Consider the following 17,580-nt stretch of genomic DNA (forward strand, 5'->3'; position numbering starts at 1 on the left):
ACCCTCCCCAGAAACAAACACCATACGTCATTCAAGAGTCTACACAAGCATAGTAAGATACCAAATAACTGAGCTCTAGTCAATAACGATTTGAGCTCTTGTAAACCACTATTTAAAAAATTTAGCATCTTACCATTGCCGTGCCTCTACATATTACAGCTAGTGTTATTCATCTATGATAATAAACAGCTATATTCAAAAAAACTCTAATATACATAGTTACGCTACTCAGGGTGGAGATACTTTATATCACCCCTACTCTCGCTTGAGTGTGAGTTAGAATTCCCCAAAATACTTGGGTATCAAATGCTTCAATAAAATAATAACTTTTATAGGGACCAATAAAAGTAGAACTGTAATGAGTAAGGAACTGTATGGTTTCTTGTTGGATAACTGCTTCTACAATATGGATGAATTTCTTGCTTTCAGTGCTTAGATAAATGACATACATAGTTTCTTTTATACATGTACTCTTTTTTAAATTTATTCAAGATCAAACATTTGTGTTTAGCTTTTAGCGTTTTACTTTTTCGACTAGTCCAATAAGTTTTCTCATGTATTTAATCTTGTGATTGTGTATGTGTGAAAATTTTAGTAATGAATAAAACTATTTCTATTTCTATAAATACCTAAAATTCGACACTACTACCAACGCTTTTCAAAGATATGTCATTTACAATTAACTGAGATTTTAAATTTTTTTCTGGCACTTGTCAATATGATAAACCTGTGTTTCATCGGTGTTGAAAATAAACCGTACCCATTAAAAAAAACCGGATACCTGATTCATTCATCTTCTAAAATTGCAGATCAGATGCAGAGACAATGAATGGAAAATCATCAGCTTAGGCTGTTCAACTACTGTCTTCAATATAAAGTCAATGCTATTCACACGAAGAATAAACAGAATAGGACCTAATTTGAAGCCCATTGTCATGTTCCTATGGTCAGAGTTAAATTTGAAGGTACTATTATTTGTCATTTGCAATGACACAAATTGATCCCGGTTCTGGAGAAATGAATTCATTCAACTGAGTGAAACACCTCATATACCAAAATATTCCAATTTTCAAGACAGTTTTTCATGTTGACAGTCGAATGCACAGCTCAAATCACTGCCGGATAATCACCTGCATCAATATTCGTGATTATTTGATTTATTATTGAAAACATTGCTGCGTCAGTAGACTTTTATTGACAAAATCCATATTGCTCTTGGTTTAAAATGGATGCTCATTTAAAAATGAATGAAGTCTATCCAGAAAGAGATTTGACAGACGTTGTGATAGCACAAACCCTTGCAAAATTAATTAAAATGTTTCTTTCCCAACACCATTTTAATAACGTTGAGGAAAATATTGAAGTGGCAGGGTCTTCAACTTGCGAAGAACCTCATTAAATCCTCAGTTCATTAATTTTTTATTTATGCTTTTAATTAACGTATTCTCCTTACTTTCTTTTTAGTAAGTGATTTTATCTTTGTAACTCTGAACGAGGATTAATGTATTAGTGACTTGCCACTAGTGTACTGTATGCAAAATGGTAAAATACCTCAGATATATTAAAGAGGCTGTTCATTCATGTCAGTGGAATGTCAGAACCACCCGTCAAAGATGGCTTTTCTGTATGCAAAATCATCGAACCCATTATGGATATACTGCTTTTACTACAAAGAAACTATACTGAAAACGTTTCATTCCTTGACATCTAACATTCGACTTTTGCCCATTTCAAAAACCAAGCTATTCGAAAGACCAATTACTTTTGATACTTTCAAGTTGCTCCAGTTGCTAGCTTTAATTTGTTTTGTTTTGTGCTTTTTTTTTCTGTTTTTACATTCTCTATTTTTTATTGACATTGTTGAATAAATAAAGTACTCTATAAGAAAGTAGGAATCCATATTTTACACATGCTAATAATCAATTCATACTATTTATTGCAAAAAATAGTGGAAACTCGCGCATGCCTTTTTATGATTTCCGCCTTCACATTATAATAATAATAATGCTGCCAACAATTAGGATAGGTGTGGAGCCTAATTCACGGGCAAATGCTGAACACATTTTGGAGAAGAACGCTTTCACCAGAGCAAGAAAAGTTTCACACTGGCGCTGTGTAATGTGCTACAAACAGAAAAAAAGAAGAGACTCCGCATATTGTCCATCACAACCTGCTCTATGTGTAACCGGTATCTTGTTTTTAAAGTATCATGAAGCTGTATAATTCACATTTCATTTTTTATGTATTGTTTATAATTTTCATATATAACCTTCATTAGTTCAATGTTTGTGTGAAATAATAAAGTGTTCTAATTAAACGACGCCCAAGAACATCACGAGCATCCAAATGCAACTTTTTATTTATACCTAGTGTGCATGACATGACGCCTTCAAACATGTCATGATATATTTTTTCAAAAAGCATATCTTTGAACCATTTACAGCAATAATTTGATGAAACCGATAAGAGATCCATGAAAATATAAGGTAGCCACCAGATAAAGGTACATTGCTGTATATAAATATAAAATTATATTGGACATTCCTAACTTTACTCTGGCTCATAGATCTTACTTTAATGCACAAAATAATCAATGGTATCATTAATTCACCGGAACTTTTTGAACTTATAACTTTAAATGTGAATCCAAAGAGAACAAGAAATAAAGAAATCTTCACAGTACCCTTTTATCATACCAACTAAAGTCTTAGGTAGAATTTTTAGACTTGCAAACACAATGTGAATTCAAAGAACTTTTTAATTCTTCTTTGTAATCATTTGATTACAAAGCCAAAGCCTTCGATTGTGCAGACCACATGCTGCTTCTTCGCAAGCTGGAAGTTCACGGATTTAGAGGATCGGCATTACTTTGGTTTGAGACGTACCTTTCTCATCGTCGGCAGAATGTTCTATTAGATGGAATTTCATCAGAGGAACGCTTCATTGACAGTGGGGTTCCACAAGGTTCCGTTTTGGGACCGGTGTTGTTTCTCATTTATGTCAATGACTTGGTCCATGTTAACATAAGTGGTAAATTCACATGTTTCGCTGACGACACCACTATCCTCTGGCATAGCAATACAGCCTCCAATTTACTTGATCAAATCATCGTCGACATAAGAACGGTTAAAGAGTGGTGTGATTCCAATCTCTTATCATTGAACATCAATAAAACAAAGGTGATCACGTTTAGATGTAACATAGGGGAAGTACACTTGGAAAATGTAAAAATTGAAAATTTGGAGAAAAACAAATTTTTAGGGCTCTTCATTGATGAAAATCTAAAATTTGATTTCTATGTCGACTACTTATGTAAAAGACTAGCAGCAGGATGTCATGCAGTGAGAGTTGTTGCAAGAGAGTTAGACACTACTATCAAAAGATCAGTTTATTTTGCACAAATTGAATCCTATTTACATTATGGAATTTGTTTCTGGGAAAATTGTGCAAAATTTCGTTTCAATATGGTATTCTCTCTACAAAAAAGAGCCATCAGATATTTATGCAAGGCTAGCTACAGGGATTCATGCCGCCCATTATTTGTGAAGCAAAAAATGCTGACCTTAGTATGTCTTTTTATTTTGGAAACAGTGTGTCATATCTACAAAAAATATAAAAATCAATTTAGGAACACCGCAACTTATAGTACACGTCAGTCTTACTCCGTTTCCCTTCCCACACCTTCTCTAGCCCTTACACAAAATTCTATTATTTTCAATAGCAAGAAGTTATTTAACCACCTTCCCTTGTTGGGAGGCTCTATTATAGTGTGGACGGATTCTACCAAGGCTCTATCGAATAATTGACATGTAGCTTTGTGTAAACAAGTTATTGAAACCAACACAAAATGGCTATCAATGTTCATTATGTTATTTATTATATATTTACGTTTACTTAATATTCATAAATTCATGTACTTATATTTGTAGCTATTCAGCTGGACTTAATATTGTTCTGTCCATATACTCTGCTCCGGTGTTTAAGCGTTATTTTATAGTTTATATTTGTTAATTGTCCCTTATACATGTTTTACTTTACTAGACTTTGCCAATAAGATGTTTATATCTTGGGTAATAAAGCATATTTTGATTTGATTTGACTAATTGATTGGCTTACTTTGGCATTTCTTTTTTTATATTCTTTCCTTACATCTAGCTGATAGTTATAGTACATATGTATGAATTTATTAATTGTTTTGTAAAAATAGACAATGCGGTAAATAAAAAAATTAAATGAAAATTCATCAGCAGTGAATGGGTTGAATATGTTGAGAATCCCAAGAACACAGAATGTAAGTTTTTAGAAAGTCTCTCAATTATGTCATCATATTTCATGACAAAACACCAGATGGGGTGAAAGTAGCAAAGTGATGAAATCTTCCGAAATAAAGTAATAGGGATGCTATTACAGTTACATCGTCGAATAAACACTATTATTATTACAATAGGAACAGCCATGCAAATCAATACCACATAAACTGAAGAATAAACCTGGAAATCAAGGAATGAAACACAAAAATGAGAACGAACCATCAGAAACATTCACCTTTCAGCAAAACCCCCTCAGCTGCCGCTGTAAACTAAAAAACAATAAAGTACCTTCCAGTTCGCCTCGCCTCGACAAACTCTTGATAAGCTTTGGCAAGATATTCAGCTTCAGACGTTCTACGTCCACCGGGGTGATGAGCAGCAGCCCTAATATTTCCTTCACAAGATCCCAATTGCCGGTCTGCACAGCTTCCTGTAACCAAGTCTGGATCAGGGCCCATCCTCCCTCCGCCATAAACATATCGACCAGTTCAATTTCCGTACTTTTTAAAATCAGAACGTACACGCATTTGCTGACTAATTTTTTTGAGAATTTAGTCATTAGGCTGCAAGTAAAAGTTTTCATGATGAAGGGGAAAGATATAAGGAAGTTGAATACTCACTTGACTAGGCGTACGACTTCGTCCCTGGATAAAATGCCGCCCTCGGGGGTCAGAAGTATCGAAAGGCACCCCAACAGCTTCAACGGATCAATTCTGGGCTGTAACAAAAGAAATTGGTTAGTGAAAGTTTCAAAACTGCAGGTTGGTGGGGGTCTCATTTGTACCAGAATTCCTTTTTAACATTTATTTTTATTTATTGAAACTGACATTTATATATAGTTCAGGAAAAGTTATAGCCCAGGAAAATTTGGAGGAACATGTCAAGACTTGCAATCAAGAACTATTGATTTCAATTTGAAAATTAGGTTTCCAATCATTCAATTTTAGCCAGGAATTCTGCCACTTTACACCAACTCCTATAATATCAACCTACTCCAAACTATAATACGTTTCATTATTCGATATTTCGAAGGTTCATCATTTCCACATAAGAATATTGGGAGGATTTCATGTAGATTAAATGATTTGAAGAAACATTTATATAAATCCATAACTTTTTTCAGTCCATTTTAGTGTATTTTCATTATTTCTGTGGTTCACATCAAAATATACTTTGAAACATTTGTATCTTACTAAGAAAAAAAATGTAATGATGATATCATGTGTACACTATTCAATTCAATTCATTCATTGGTTTTACAGATTACAGTGAAAGTAATATATAACACGTCACAAATTACATATAAGTAGACATTTCACATTTGAAACTGACAATTTTAAAAATATATATTATTGAATGAAAATATTCAATTAGCTGGAATAAAATTTTTCAGTATTATAAAACATTTTCGACAACAGAAAAGTTTTGAGACGGTTTCTGAATTTGAAGTCTTTTTAATTGATTCGGGGAGCTTATTGTACATTCTTACACCATCAGAGATAGGTCCCCTGAGAGTTACATTAGAATTATTTCAAGTGTTTTAAGATGGTGGTTAATCTGATTGAATAACTGATCATTATTATTGAGTGCAAATGATTTTTTTTATTTTTAAATATGTAACAAGATATTTCTAGAATATACAAGCAAAAGAGAGAATTTTCAGATTGGCAAATATTAGTCTGCATGATTCTCTCAGACTTTTATTCAATAAAGTTCTATCAGGGTCAATCAGCCAACATACTCTTCACTGTATTGTTTCATAATTAATGTTGTAATAGATATCATTTTGTTCGTAAACAAAACCTCCAATTCAATAATAGTCGATAATTCACAAGACTTCATTTCTGTAGCATATAAGATATATTCAAACAAAACTTGCAGCTGAAAAATCTATCAACTGTTCCAAACTGATCCTTTTGGTAATGAAAGTTCTTTATTGACTTTTTGGAATTCCCACCTTCCATAATCTGATGAAAATAAAAATTATAATAAGTAGAAATTTATACAAGTATAGCAAGGGTAACCGTTCTTCTTGATAAGTTACCTAGATATTAGCCCATTTTTTATGGGCAAAGCTATTAGGTGCGATAATTAATGATGAAGTCAGTGATTAAAAAAAATACATGGAATTCAAGTAATGTATCGGGTTGAACCTTTCTATACCCACACAGTTCTTCCCTATAAAATATATATTCTCAGATAACTTTAGCAAAATAGGCGTATTTCAACTACTCAAACTGATATATCAAGGTAGATTTTTGACACTTAATTTTTTTCATCACTTTCTTCTACTTCAGTGTGGAAATAAAATGGGAAAGTTGTTTTGGAACCTTCAATGCTGTCCCTATCCTATTTGCCACTTTTTGTCTTTTCTGTCAAATGTAGTTTACTTTCAATTCATACAAGCTCTTTAGTTATATCAACAAATTGAAAAATTAATTGAGGAAATTTCTGGTTAGCAAATGTTACTGAGGTAAAAGAATTTTTAAATTAATATTTATGAATTCAGATGATAATAAATATTTTACATGGTCCAAGCATCCATTATTATTTACTTTCCAATTTATTTATACAATTCCCAAAAGTGTTTCTGTATTATTACCTGGGAATATAGCTCAACTCAAATTGTCATTGTATAATATAATATCATGTAAAGTTTTCGAGAGATACAATTAATAAATTATTTGTGTTAATTGTACTACTAGTATATTGACTTTACATTATTTGTCCATTGATAATGTATGATAATTTGGTCGTGATGTATCAGAAAAACGGTGAATTCTCTTCAATTGAAATTCTCTTAAGTAATGATGTTAGAAAACAAATATGAAAGAAAAAATAGTTGACAGTACTTTGAATACATCCATTTCATTCACAATCCAATTATGATGTTTAGTCTGCTACTGCAGAAGACATTATCCTAGCAGACAAAATGTCAGAAGTAGAAACCTGCAGATCACTGCTAATAATCTCGAAAACACCTGATAATTCGCGATTTCCTATAGTTGGTTTTCTAAAAATTTCTACATTTAAATAATCAGAAGAATCAACATATCTTCTCTCTTGGTCATTCTTTTTGGATTTCAATGAGCTACATTTCCTTCAATTCTTTAAGGAACCTAGTTTTTGACTTCACACGATTTGCTTTCTTGTTTGACGTAACAAAAGCCCAAGTATTTTGGACCACTAAGGCACTTTACTGTTCTTTTTTATTGATTGGCACAACCTTTTTTGCTGCTCCTAGTCCCAGCTTTTGTGACACACCTTTTACAGCAGAGCAGTCAGTTGCTCCTTTTTGTGGTAGTTTGATATGTTCGTTCATCTTCAAATCATTATATTCAGTCTCTTGGGATTTTAAAAATGTAATTGAATGATCCAGATACTCATTTCCTGACCCATAATCCAATATTTAGCAAACATCTTGATTTCATCACTGATTTATAGTTGTCAAGTGTGATGGCTGGTGTTGATAAATGTAGGTCACACCTAATTACAAATAACACCCTTTAATGAAGCTGTTTTATTTCTATTCAGAATTGCTCTACCATTACTATACATTTAGTGAAAGAACTCGTCTTCTATACACATCCCTATTTCATACAAAATAAGACTATGATTATTTGATGACGCAAGCTCATCAGCGCCATTTTCCTTTTCAATATTGGGCGTGAACCAAATATAGAAACTCAATATTTCACTTTTTGTGATTACTAATTAATAATAAAAATACAAGTCATTTCGAAAAGAAACACATTTTTTGTAGATACTCACAAAACCTCGCCAAATTCGATTGAATTATCAGAAATACCTTCTTTGTGTGGAAATGTTGGAAAACCTCGTTATTTAGTACCGTATGGGTACCAGGAACATCGAAATAGCGAATATTAAAAAAATGGAAGCCATATTTGATGCGAGTTATGAACTCCTTACCATTTTTAATTTTTAGAATTCCTACTATAACGTAAACGTACGTAGCACTTGAAATGTTCACTCAGTCTCAGTTCTAAAAAGATATTTCACGCGATTCACCTAATATCGGAGACGCCATATGGCAAGCCAACGCCCTAAGACTTCCATATTGGCAAAACAAGTATATATCTTGACGCTAAATACCAAAACAAATAAAATTTTGTTAAGTAATACGTATTGTTGCGTAAATTTGAATTTGCAAATGATAAATATATAGACTAACTATTGAAAAATATCATTTACAACTTTTCAACACGAGAACGTACTTTACGTTTCAACCTCTAAGCGGAAATGAATCAAATGAGAAGAGAATCAATATTTGTCGCATACGAGAAAGCGACGAATAAGAAAGGAATCCGGAAATCATCACTGCGCATGTCGTTTAGCCTCAATTCGAGAACGATTTTGTGAAGATGATAGATACTGGAGACCTGTTAGCAATTTCGATACAATATAATTTTTATCTTTCCTTGTGTATATTTTTGTATTGAAATTTCGCAAAATCACGAATGAAAGTACGTCGTATGACTATTTCTTACCGGAAACGGTTCACCACAAAACGTATAATACTATATATTCTGTGGCACAGAATCTCAAAGGCACAGAAATCCCTTGTTGAGTTTTGTGAGAGCAAGATGAATATAATATCGGAATAACTCTGGTGTGAGCACTCTCGAAGTACAGAACTCTTGATGAAAAAATAATGAAGCGATCCAATACATTTTAGAACTGCATTCCGAAGTACTGAGTAGTCGAGTACTATTCTAAGACGTAAATATAATTATTCTTTTATGAAGTTACCTATCCCAATCACATCCAATTCATTCATTTCAACGTTCTATGTAACTATAACGATAAACTCAAACTAGAAATGAAATGTTGTTATTTTTGAAAATATCTTCAGAATCGGGAGAGTCGTACGAATAGCTAACCTTAAAAAAATTAAATGAAAAATTACAGCTTATCAAATTCCAAATAATTTACTTTGTCCAGATAGAATATGGCGTAATTTATGCGCAACAATACTTTTTTTATTCGTTTCGCTTTTATAAGTTGATTGAATCAGAATTTGGACTACTTGTATATTATTCGATTCTGCTAGTCTGTTTATGTCATTAGTGTCAGTTGTCAAATAAACGGTTCACGCCATTACTTCAATTCTCTGAGCTCCAACTGAATATTTGGAATATTGATGGAAGTGAATGAAATTAAAACAGCAAATGAAATTCAAAAATAAACAATATCATAACTGACAAAACATTGAAAATAACTTTTAAACAGCAGATGAATCTCGAAAATAGACAATACCAACATTACGCACTGTTGACATTGATGACAAATAGAATATAGCCAACATAGAAAAAATACACGTGCTTCAAACGAGATTATAATTCGATATGATCTATGATGTGAACTATTCGTAACAACATTTCCATTTTCTATGATATCAAATTGTGTTAGAATTGAAAAACGCCAAAAAGCTCTATCCGAACAGAGTCAAATAATTTAAAAATGAGAGGCAGTAATTTTTCATGTAATTACAAGGTTGGCAATTCGTGCGATTTTTCCCCATTGAAATTTTGACATTTGGCCGTAGATTACATACAACCACAGAACTATAACTTATTTATATGCACAGAACTATCAACGATTATGGGTACCGTCCATAATCATTGCAGAACTATAATGTATTTATAGTTCTGTGCATATAACCGAAGATCCATAGAAACTCTGATGTTAAACCGATTCGTTGTTTTGTCAAAATCCCTCGACGTGAGAAATGAGAATGACCCAACTTTGTTGACATGTTGGTAGATGGAACGAAACCGTTTCCAAATAAAACTATTGTGTACACGGTGTACACTTAGCGACTCTGAATAGAATGACGAAGTGTGTTTAATGTATCTATTTAATGAAGAATCAAGAGTGCTGTAAATCGAATGGCATTCAGCAAAAGATGAAGCATTTGATATGATATGATTGTCACGTCTATTATAATAAGGAATGTTGAAAATACAATTTCAGGATTATTTTCGGTTAAATGAATTATCAACATAGCAGAGGAATGATGATTATATTTTTGAAACGTGTGAATTCAAAAAATATATTTGATAGACTCATTATGACAATTTACATTATATTTGACAGTTAACAATGTAGGCGAGTTTTTGAATTTATATATAAGTCCACCGATTGATCCGATATGCGCCTACCTTAAATTCGTAGTCAGTATACTATGTAAACAAATCTCAGTTTATTATGTGAAATATTTCATTAAAAACTCTCGACCTAGGGAACTCTTGATATCATAACCACAGGAGCCAAGTTTCTACTGACACTAGACAGTCCTGGTTGTACTGGATTTTAGTTTGGTGGTCGGAGTCACGAAGCTATATATTTTTTTACAAACGAACGAACTCTTGCCACCTGTATAATCTTGAAATTGTTGGAAGCTCAAAAATACTCCTTTTATTCTATTGGATAATCAAATATCGTACGTTACAATTTTCGCCAATGAAATAATGATTTTCAATATCTTTATAGGTCTATAGCGTATAACACAGTTGCATAATCGATTTATATTTTAATTTGAATAATTTTCCGTTTTGCATTCCTTAGGAAATTTGCAAATTTTTTTCTGCATGTATGGGAATTGGGAATGTTGAAGCTTGAGTAATTTTTATTTTCACTCGTCATTGCTGAGACAAAACAGATACATTTTCCTTTCATCATTAAGCGTTGAGTTCCAGCTTTCCCCTTCTACTACTACTTCCTAATTATTATAGATAAATTAATGCACTTTGTTATTATCGCCCCTCTTTGTCGGTTTCCCGTCAGTATTGTAGCAGAGTCACAGTAGAGTTGTGGCAGGTAGTGTATTCTTTGAATTTCGGGTTTGGGCTATCTAAAAGAAAAAACCAATAAAAATTAGGACCATGTATTTTATCAATAGGGTGACCAGGTGATATCAACAATTTCCTTTTTGTTATAAATTACTAATGGTTTGTTTGTAGATATAAAAGGACTCAGGAAATGCCAAAAATTGTATTGTTTTGACCCCAGTTGTCAGTATTAGCAAGAAGTTTAGAAAATTACTTCATAACCTCTAACGAAAATTTGTGATAAAAACTAAAAATGCAACGTTGGTTTTTCCTTGAAGACCCCAGTAATTCTGGAATTCGTGCAGGAAAGGGAGAAGCTAGTATCTCCGACACATCATTGAGGTCAATCCAGTATCCTCCCAGAAATTGGCTTTTCCGTGTTAGGGTACACGACCTGAGAAATGAAGAGAGTGTTTGTGTCATAGGGGGCCTGCCCGAGCTAGGTTCGTGGCAGGCCGAAAGATGTATTCCGCTAACAAAAGAAGACGATCCAACAATATGGTCCGGCGTTATTGAAATCCCAGAAAAAAAGAAAATAGAATTCAGGTTCTGTATTTGCGTTGTGATCGAAGCAGGTATTCAGGTTATTGTGCGTAACTGGGAAACTATTTTATCACCTAGAGTATTGGACACGATTTCTTCCGCTTCGCCTACATTAGAAGACGAACCCCTTGAGTACGGAAATTATAGTTACCAGGAGAGAATGGACAAAGGCTGGCTGAACAAAGAAACTGTCATACAACTCAAAATGTATAACAATTCACTCGGGTTATTCAGACCAAAGTATCAAAACAGAATTATTAATATGAAAGTAACGCCTGTGAGCTTGGCTCATCATAGTTCATTTCCAAAATCCCTCTCGGAGGCTTTAGAGGAATCGTTAAGTGCAGATACTCAGGATTCCGTAGAGCACCCCAAGCACTCTTTTACTGAGGTGGCCAGTTTGAACGATGAAGACCCTACGTTCCAACCCCAGAGTCAGTTTGGCCATCAAATCAGGAAAGACGACATGCTTATTTTCCAGTCGACTGTGCTATTTCCTGCTAACGTAGCTTTTCTTATCGATCTATATATATACAGCTCTAGGTGCGGCGACGGGGAACCCCCCTACCACGCCGGCTTCAGTTATCTGCTTCCTACTGTGCTACAGTCTTCGGAGGGTAGTATAGTTTTGCCTGTTACCAGCACCAAACATCGGCCTTTAGGGGAAATTCGTTTAGATTATCTAGTCATTGGGCCTCTGCCTAGTTTCAAATGTGATATGAGTATTTCCTATGCCAGACACTGGAAAAAGACCCGCGCAGGGCTGGATGTAGGTCACAGAGGCTCCGGCTCCAGCTTCAAGGCCAAGGTCCAAAACTGTGCCGAGGTTCGGGAGAATACTATTGCTAGTTTGAAGAACGCTATCGAACACGGGGCTGATTTTGTAGAGTTTGATGTACAGCTGAGCAAGGACTTGGTGCCTATCATATATCATGATTTTCATGTGTGTATTTCGATGAAGAAGAAGAAGGAGTTGTGCGAAATGGATATGCTGGAGATTCCTTTAAAAGAGCTCACCCTAGATCAGCTGAGACTTCTGAAAGTGAGTAAATAGTGCTAGATGTTTGAGGTATTTTATATTTTACTCTATTTGATTAAATTTCTCCTGGTTGAAGGCATACAACAATTTGAACTGTCTCATATCGGTAACTGACAGTTTGAACTATCGACTGGAGGTAATCAACAGCCTAAACTAATTAAGGTGCTAAAGGCATACAACAATTTGAATGTCTCATATAGGTAATTGACAGTTTGAACTATTTATTAGAATAGGTGATCAACAGCTTAAACTTTTACTATGCCTGTATAATTGACAGTTTGAACTATCAAATAAAGCCAATCGACAGTTTAAACTATTGAAAGGCATATCGACATTTTGAACTATTGAATGGCTAATTGACAGTTTAAATTGTTGAATGGCTAATTGACAGTTTAAACAATTGAATGGCTAATTGATAGTTTAAACTGTTGAATGGCTAATTGATAGTTTAAATCGTTGAATGGCTAATTGACAGTTCCTGTTTAATATATATATATATATATAATCGACAGTTTAAACTAATTATAGGGAATTGCTAGTTGAAGCTGCAGATTAAATAATCGAGAATTTAAATTGTCAACTGGCCCTTGACTGTTGATTGCACAATTGATTTTAAAATAAAAATACTGTGGGGCCTTTTAGCCTTGTAACTGTTGTTGAAATTTTTCCACATTCCTGTGGATTAAACTTTTTTTCTATGAAAATCATGAATAATAACTCCAAAAACTCTCCAGGCCAAAGATTCTAAAGAAAATACAATTTTTGAATTATTTGCTCAAAAAATTATATTCCTGTTGGGGAATGTGAAAGGACGTTTCTGAATTTTGATAGATGGCAATAAATTTTGTTATTTTTTATTTGAAAAAGGCATATTGTCAATAACACACAAATATGAATAATGTCAATATTACACAATTATTTGTACTTTGATCTAAATGATAAGCCACTTGAGCGTCATTGAGATAAGTAGTGCATTGATGTATTTTATAGAGTTTTGTAAATGTCATTGAACTTATGTTCAGTAACACCTGAAGTTGTATTAGTATTTATATTGCTGTACTAATCCAATTGTTGTGGTCAAAATGCTACACTTTAACAATGAATTTGAGTCACTGTTTCCAATTCAAAGTTGACGAATTCATACAAATTAATATCATTAATAGAATTTTGATTGTATCATATTTTTGTTAAATTATGGTGAGGAATGTACAAGATGTAAAACCCACATGAATCTATTTTTCAATTTTATTATAACATAGTAATAATGTGATGATGCTGTTGAGAAATTTGTTATGGTGATTATGATTATGAAAAATCACATTTTCTTCAAGTTGGTGTTATTTTGACTCATGGTTATTTTATCGTGAGTATTAATACTTAATACACACAAGAATTATATTAACTCTTGTGAAAAAGTAGGATAAAAAAACTGGCAAGATGTACTGTAGACAAGACAAGATTTATTCTGAGTGTACTCTTACAAAGTTCAAAAATGTAATGAATATTTCACCTAGCAAGTTAGAGAGGGAGTCAGCTTAGTCATTAGAGAAAAGATGTTCCAATTAACATAGGTAGGAAAAGGTCATAATAGTGGCTTAGTCCCAAGATAAGGAGCACAAGGAACAATAAAGGAATTAAAAATGTAGCTATTTGTAGCTTACAATATTCACATGGAAATAGGCCTAAATAGAAGGGTAGTTTGGGTAAAGATATTCAAGAATATTAAATTTCATGACGATAAGTGGATTAGAAAAGACACATACATTAGAAAACCAACTGGAAAACCCCGATTGGGAGACCCTTGAGAATAATGACATACTAAATAACTTGAACAAGATTAGTTGTCAATACCTAAAATAAAAATAATGCAATAAAACAATCTGCTTTGTTGTAGAAATTTCAGAGCTGGCAACTCTAGGCTAAATACTAAAAATTTAAGATTCACAATTCACTGAGTTGAGATACACAAGGTGTTGCAAAATTGCATTTACAAGAAAAAAACCTGATATGTGCATTGTTATCCCAGTCAAATTGTACCTCGCCTCATACTGGGTAATTATTTTATTACGTACATTTATAAAAAATGTTTTGTATTGTTAATTGATAGTTTTAAAATCATTCTTAAGCAGTATTGATTAAATTTCATTCGGCTTTTTTCTATGCGGAAAAACTTGACTATAGCAAGAATGTAAAAAAAAATTGTAGTTTTTTCATAAAAAAACCCTCGGTTCACTTTGATATTTAAGGTAAAGTTTCATGTTTTCATGTGACATAATTATAATAATAGTTGATGCTTTTATTGACCATTATATACAAAATACAGTTAATATACAATGCCAAGGGTAAGGAACAAAAGTTGTTATGAAAAAATGTGGCAAAAGGCAGAGTTTATGGATTACAGGATAGGTACAAATATTCTATTCTACTATTTCAATCATTCATTATTATGCCAAAACTGTTCTTTCATTACACAGATTAGAACATGAATTTTTTTTGTGGTTCAAAGGTGTCGACTACGAGGTCATTGGCCTAATTATTGAATATATGTCACAAGTGGCGATTCATGAACTATCTGGTATCTCAACTAACTGGTTTTGCAATTCAGTCCTGAGACACCTTGTATATTCTGGTTGAGTACCATGGGTTAGAGAATTATTTATCGTTATACCTCAAAACATGAGTGAAATCTAATGGTGTGGTGCTTTTTCTTTTAAAAGAATTCTCGAATTGACCAAGAGAGATAACAAGGAAGCTATGGTGGTTCCTGAATGAAAAGATGAGAGACATCTAAGCCCAAAGAATTAGGTTCAGTGAAAAGCCGAACAGAAAAACTTCCAAGTTTAAAAGTGGATATTTACTATGTATCCAAGAGAAGAAATGGAGTTTTTGTGAATCACGGTAGGTCAGTTTTATGTATTTCAACTTAGAAATAGAGAAAATATAGTGAGGCAACAGTATATTTTATATTGATTCATAATAGTTTTCCCGTTTTTTTAAAAAATATTCCAAAGAATCGCTGAGGTATCGGGTCAGATCTATTGTGGATTTACTGAAAACATTCATAATCTATTTTTTAGGATTTTTCCATGGACCCTGACGGCTTCGGACGCTGAGATGATGTTTTTCGTTGACAGCAAGAAACCAGCGTGCGGAGTGCAAAAGGAGTTCATGAAGTAACATAATTAAAACAAATTTCTTGTTGAATCAAATTGAGTTGTATTCGATTGTAAATAAATGCTTTGGCTTTTCGGCCTACATTTTTGAAAAATCCCTAGCAAGCCTGTATTTGTTGATTGATTGTAAATTTGCTAGACTTCTAGCAAACTCTTTACGTTGTATGAAAGCTCTTCATCATAAATAAACATGATGAATCGAAAATAAAATCGCTCTGATAGCTAACATGCCTATGAAGTTGTAATTACGAATTCATTTCAGAAGTTCATAAATGAGATACAAAATTTTTGTGGGCTTCCTTCATTAAGAACAGTTTCATTATTCATTTTCAAGAAACGCTACAAAAATACGTTTCTACCCAAAATAACAGCACAAGCTAAAAAAGCTAGTTCAAGAATATGGTTTTTGAAGCGGTAAACTGATATTTTAAAGATTTGAAGATTATTCAAAGAGTAAGCTAGTCGAATAGTTTTGAGGATAAAGCTGTTTCATGAGTAATTGAAGCTATGGCTTTTCATATAAGAACTGCGGTACATTTTTTTAGAGTCGCAGTTGTAACTGCAGGAAAACCTTTGAGATCTTTACTGCATCTGAGCATACTCATTGTTAGAGGAGTTTTTACTATATACTGCTCTATAATAAGTAAAAATGTATGTTATAAATTGGAATTGGTGTCACGACAAAAACATTAACAGAATTTTTCAATTTCATTTACAGAACTTTTTTGGAATTAATTCATAGTTACGGTTTCATCAGCGCCTCGAACTTCAACTTTCCTAGCTGTTAGAGTGTTAATATTTTCATATCACTGTGTCAGTTTGTATATTATTTTTAGTGATTAGGCAAATGGGACGTTGTTAAAATAGTAGTGGAGATGATACTGTCTTGTCAGTATCAGCTCCAGTTACTTTTAAAGATTGTTGCTAATTACTGCGTTTATCGATTTTGGCTATTTATTATTGTTTACGGAAAAAACTATCTTCAAAAATTTCAACTGAAATAACATAGTGTTTCGACATTTCCCTTTTCTAATTGTGTATTACGAATTAACCAAGTTAAAACAAACCTATAATTTCTATTAGGTTGTTTTGAATGTTTTTTCCGTTTTTATGAGTCGCCTTCAGACAGTAATATCTCAGTGAATACTTATTCAATTTAATCAAAATAAGCTCCATTTGAATCATTGCTTCAACGTGTAATCTTGGTCTTTTTTTTGGGTTTTCGCCTTTGGGAAGTACCTGGGTGACTCATTGATATCCAACCACTGTCTTGAATGTCTCCTGTTGTCGCAGAGTCGCAGAGGCTCTACTTTTCATCATTAGATTAGATTAGATTGTCGGGGAGCTAGCCCATGGCCTGATTTTCAGATCTATTGTGATGCTCCATGGTTGTTAGAGATCATTGTCTAGCTTGATCTCCATGATGAGACTCCCTAGCCTTGACACTGACCCCTTCATATGGCTGGAAGCCTCTGGTTTTTTTCCCTGCATCTTCCGTGTCTCAGCCTTGCTATCGTTTCGCATTCATAAAGCAAATGCAGTGCGGTTTCTTCCTCTTCTTGACATAACCTGCACTGGGTTTCTTCTGTCAGACCCATGTTGCTGATATGTTTCCTGAGCCGGCTATGCCCCGTTAGTAGACCCACCACTACCCTTCCAATCTT

General features: G+C 33.3%; 2 protein-coding genes across 2 annotated transcripts in view; one reads left to right on the forward strand and one right to left on the reverse strand.

The window, feature by feature from the left end:
* LOC111512444 (uncharacterized) overlaps window positions 1–8,583 on the reverse strand; it is a 34,150-nt gene extending 25,567 nt beyond the window's left edge. Inside the window, exons 1-3 of the mRNA XM_023168562.2 lie at window positions 8,241–8,583; window positions 4,931–5,028; window positions 4,599–4,873 (exon numbers count right to left, since the gene is read on the reverse strand). Coding sequence (XP_023024330.2) covers window positions 4,599–4,873; window positions 4,931–5,028; window positions 8,241–8,243 — 376 coding nt within the window. The 5' untranslated portion in view covers window positions 8,244–8,583. The remainder of the gene's footprint in view (window positions 1–4,598; window positions 4,874–4,930; window positions 5,029–8,240) is intronic.
* Window positions 8,584–10,735: 2,152 nt separating this feature from the next.
* LOC111512440 (glycerophosphocholine phosphodiesterase GPCPD1) overlaps window positions 10,736–17,580 on the forward strand; it is a 29,636-nt gene continuing 22,791 nt past the window's right edge. The window contains exons 1-2 of the mRNA XM_023168561.2: window positions 10,736–11,241; window positions 11,294–12,746. Of these exons, the coding sequence (XP_023024329.2) occupies window positions 11,415–12,746 (1,332 nt within the window). The 5' untranslated portion in view covers window positions 10,736–11,241; window positions 11,294–11,414. The remainder of the gene's footprint in view (window positions 11,242–11,293; window positions 12,747–17,580) is intronic.

This window comes from Leptinotarsa decemlineata, unplaced genomic scaffold, assembly GCF_025532065.1.
Source record: "Leptinotarsa decemlineata unplaced genomic scaffold, Ldec_3_MD MMD2_tig00000008_RagTag_RagTag, whole genome shotgun sequence".
In the NCBI taxonomy this organism is placed as follows: domain Eukaryota; kingdom Metazoa; phylum Arthropoda; class Insecta; order Coleoptera; family Chrysomelidae; genus Leptinotarsa; species Leptinotarsa decemlineata.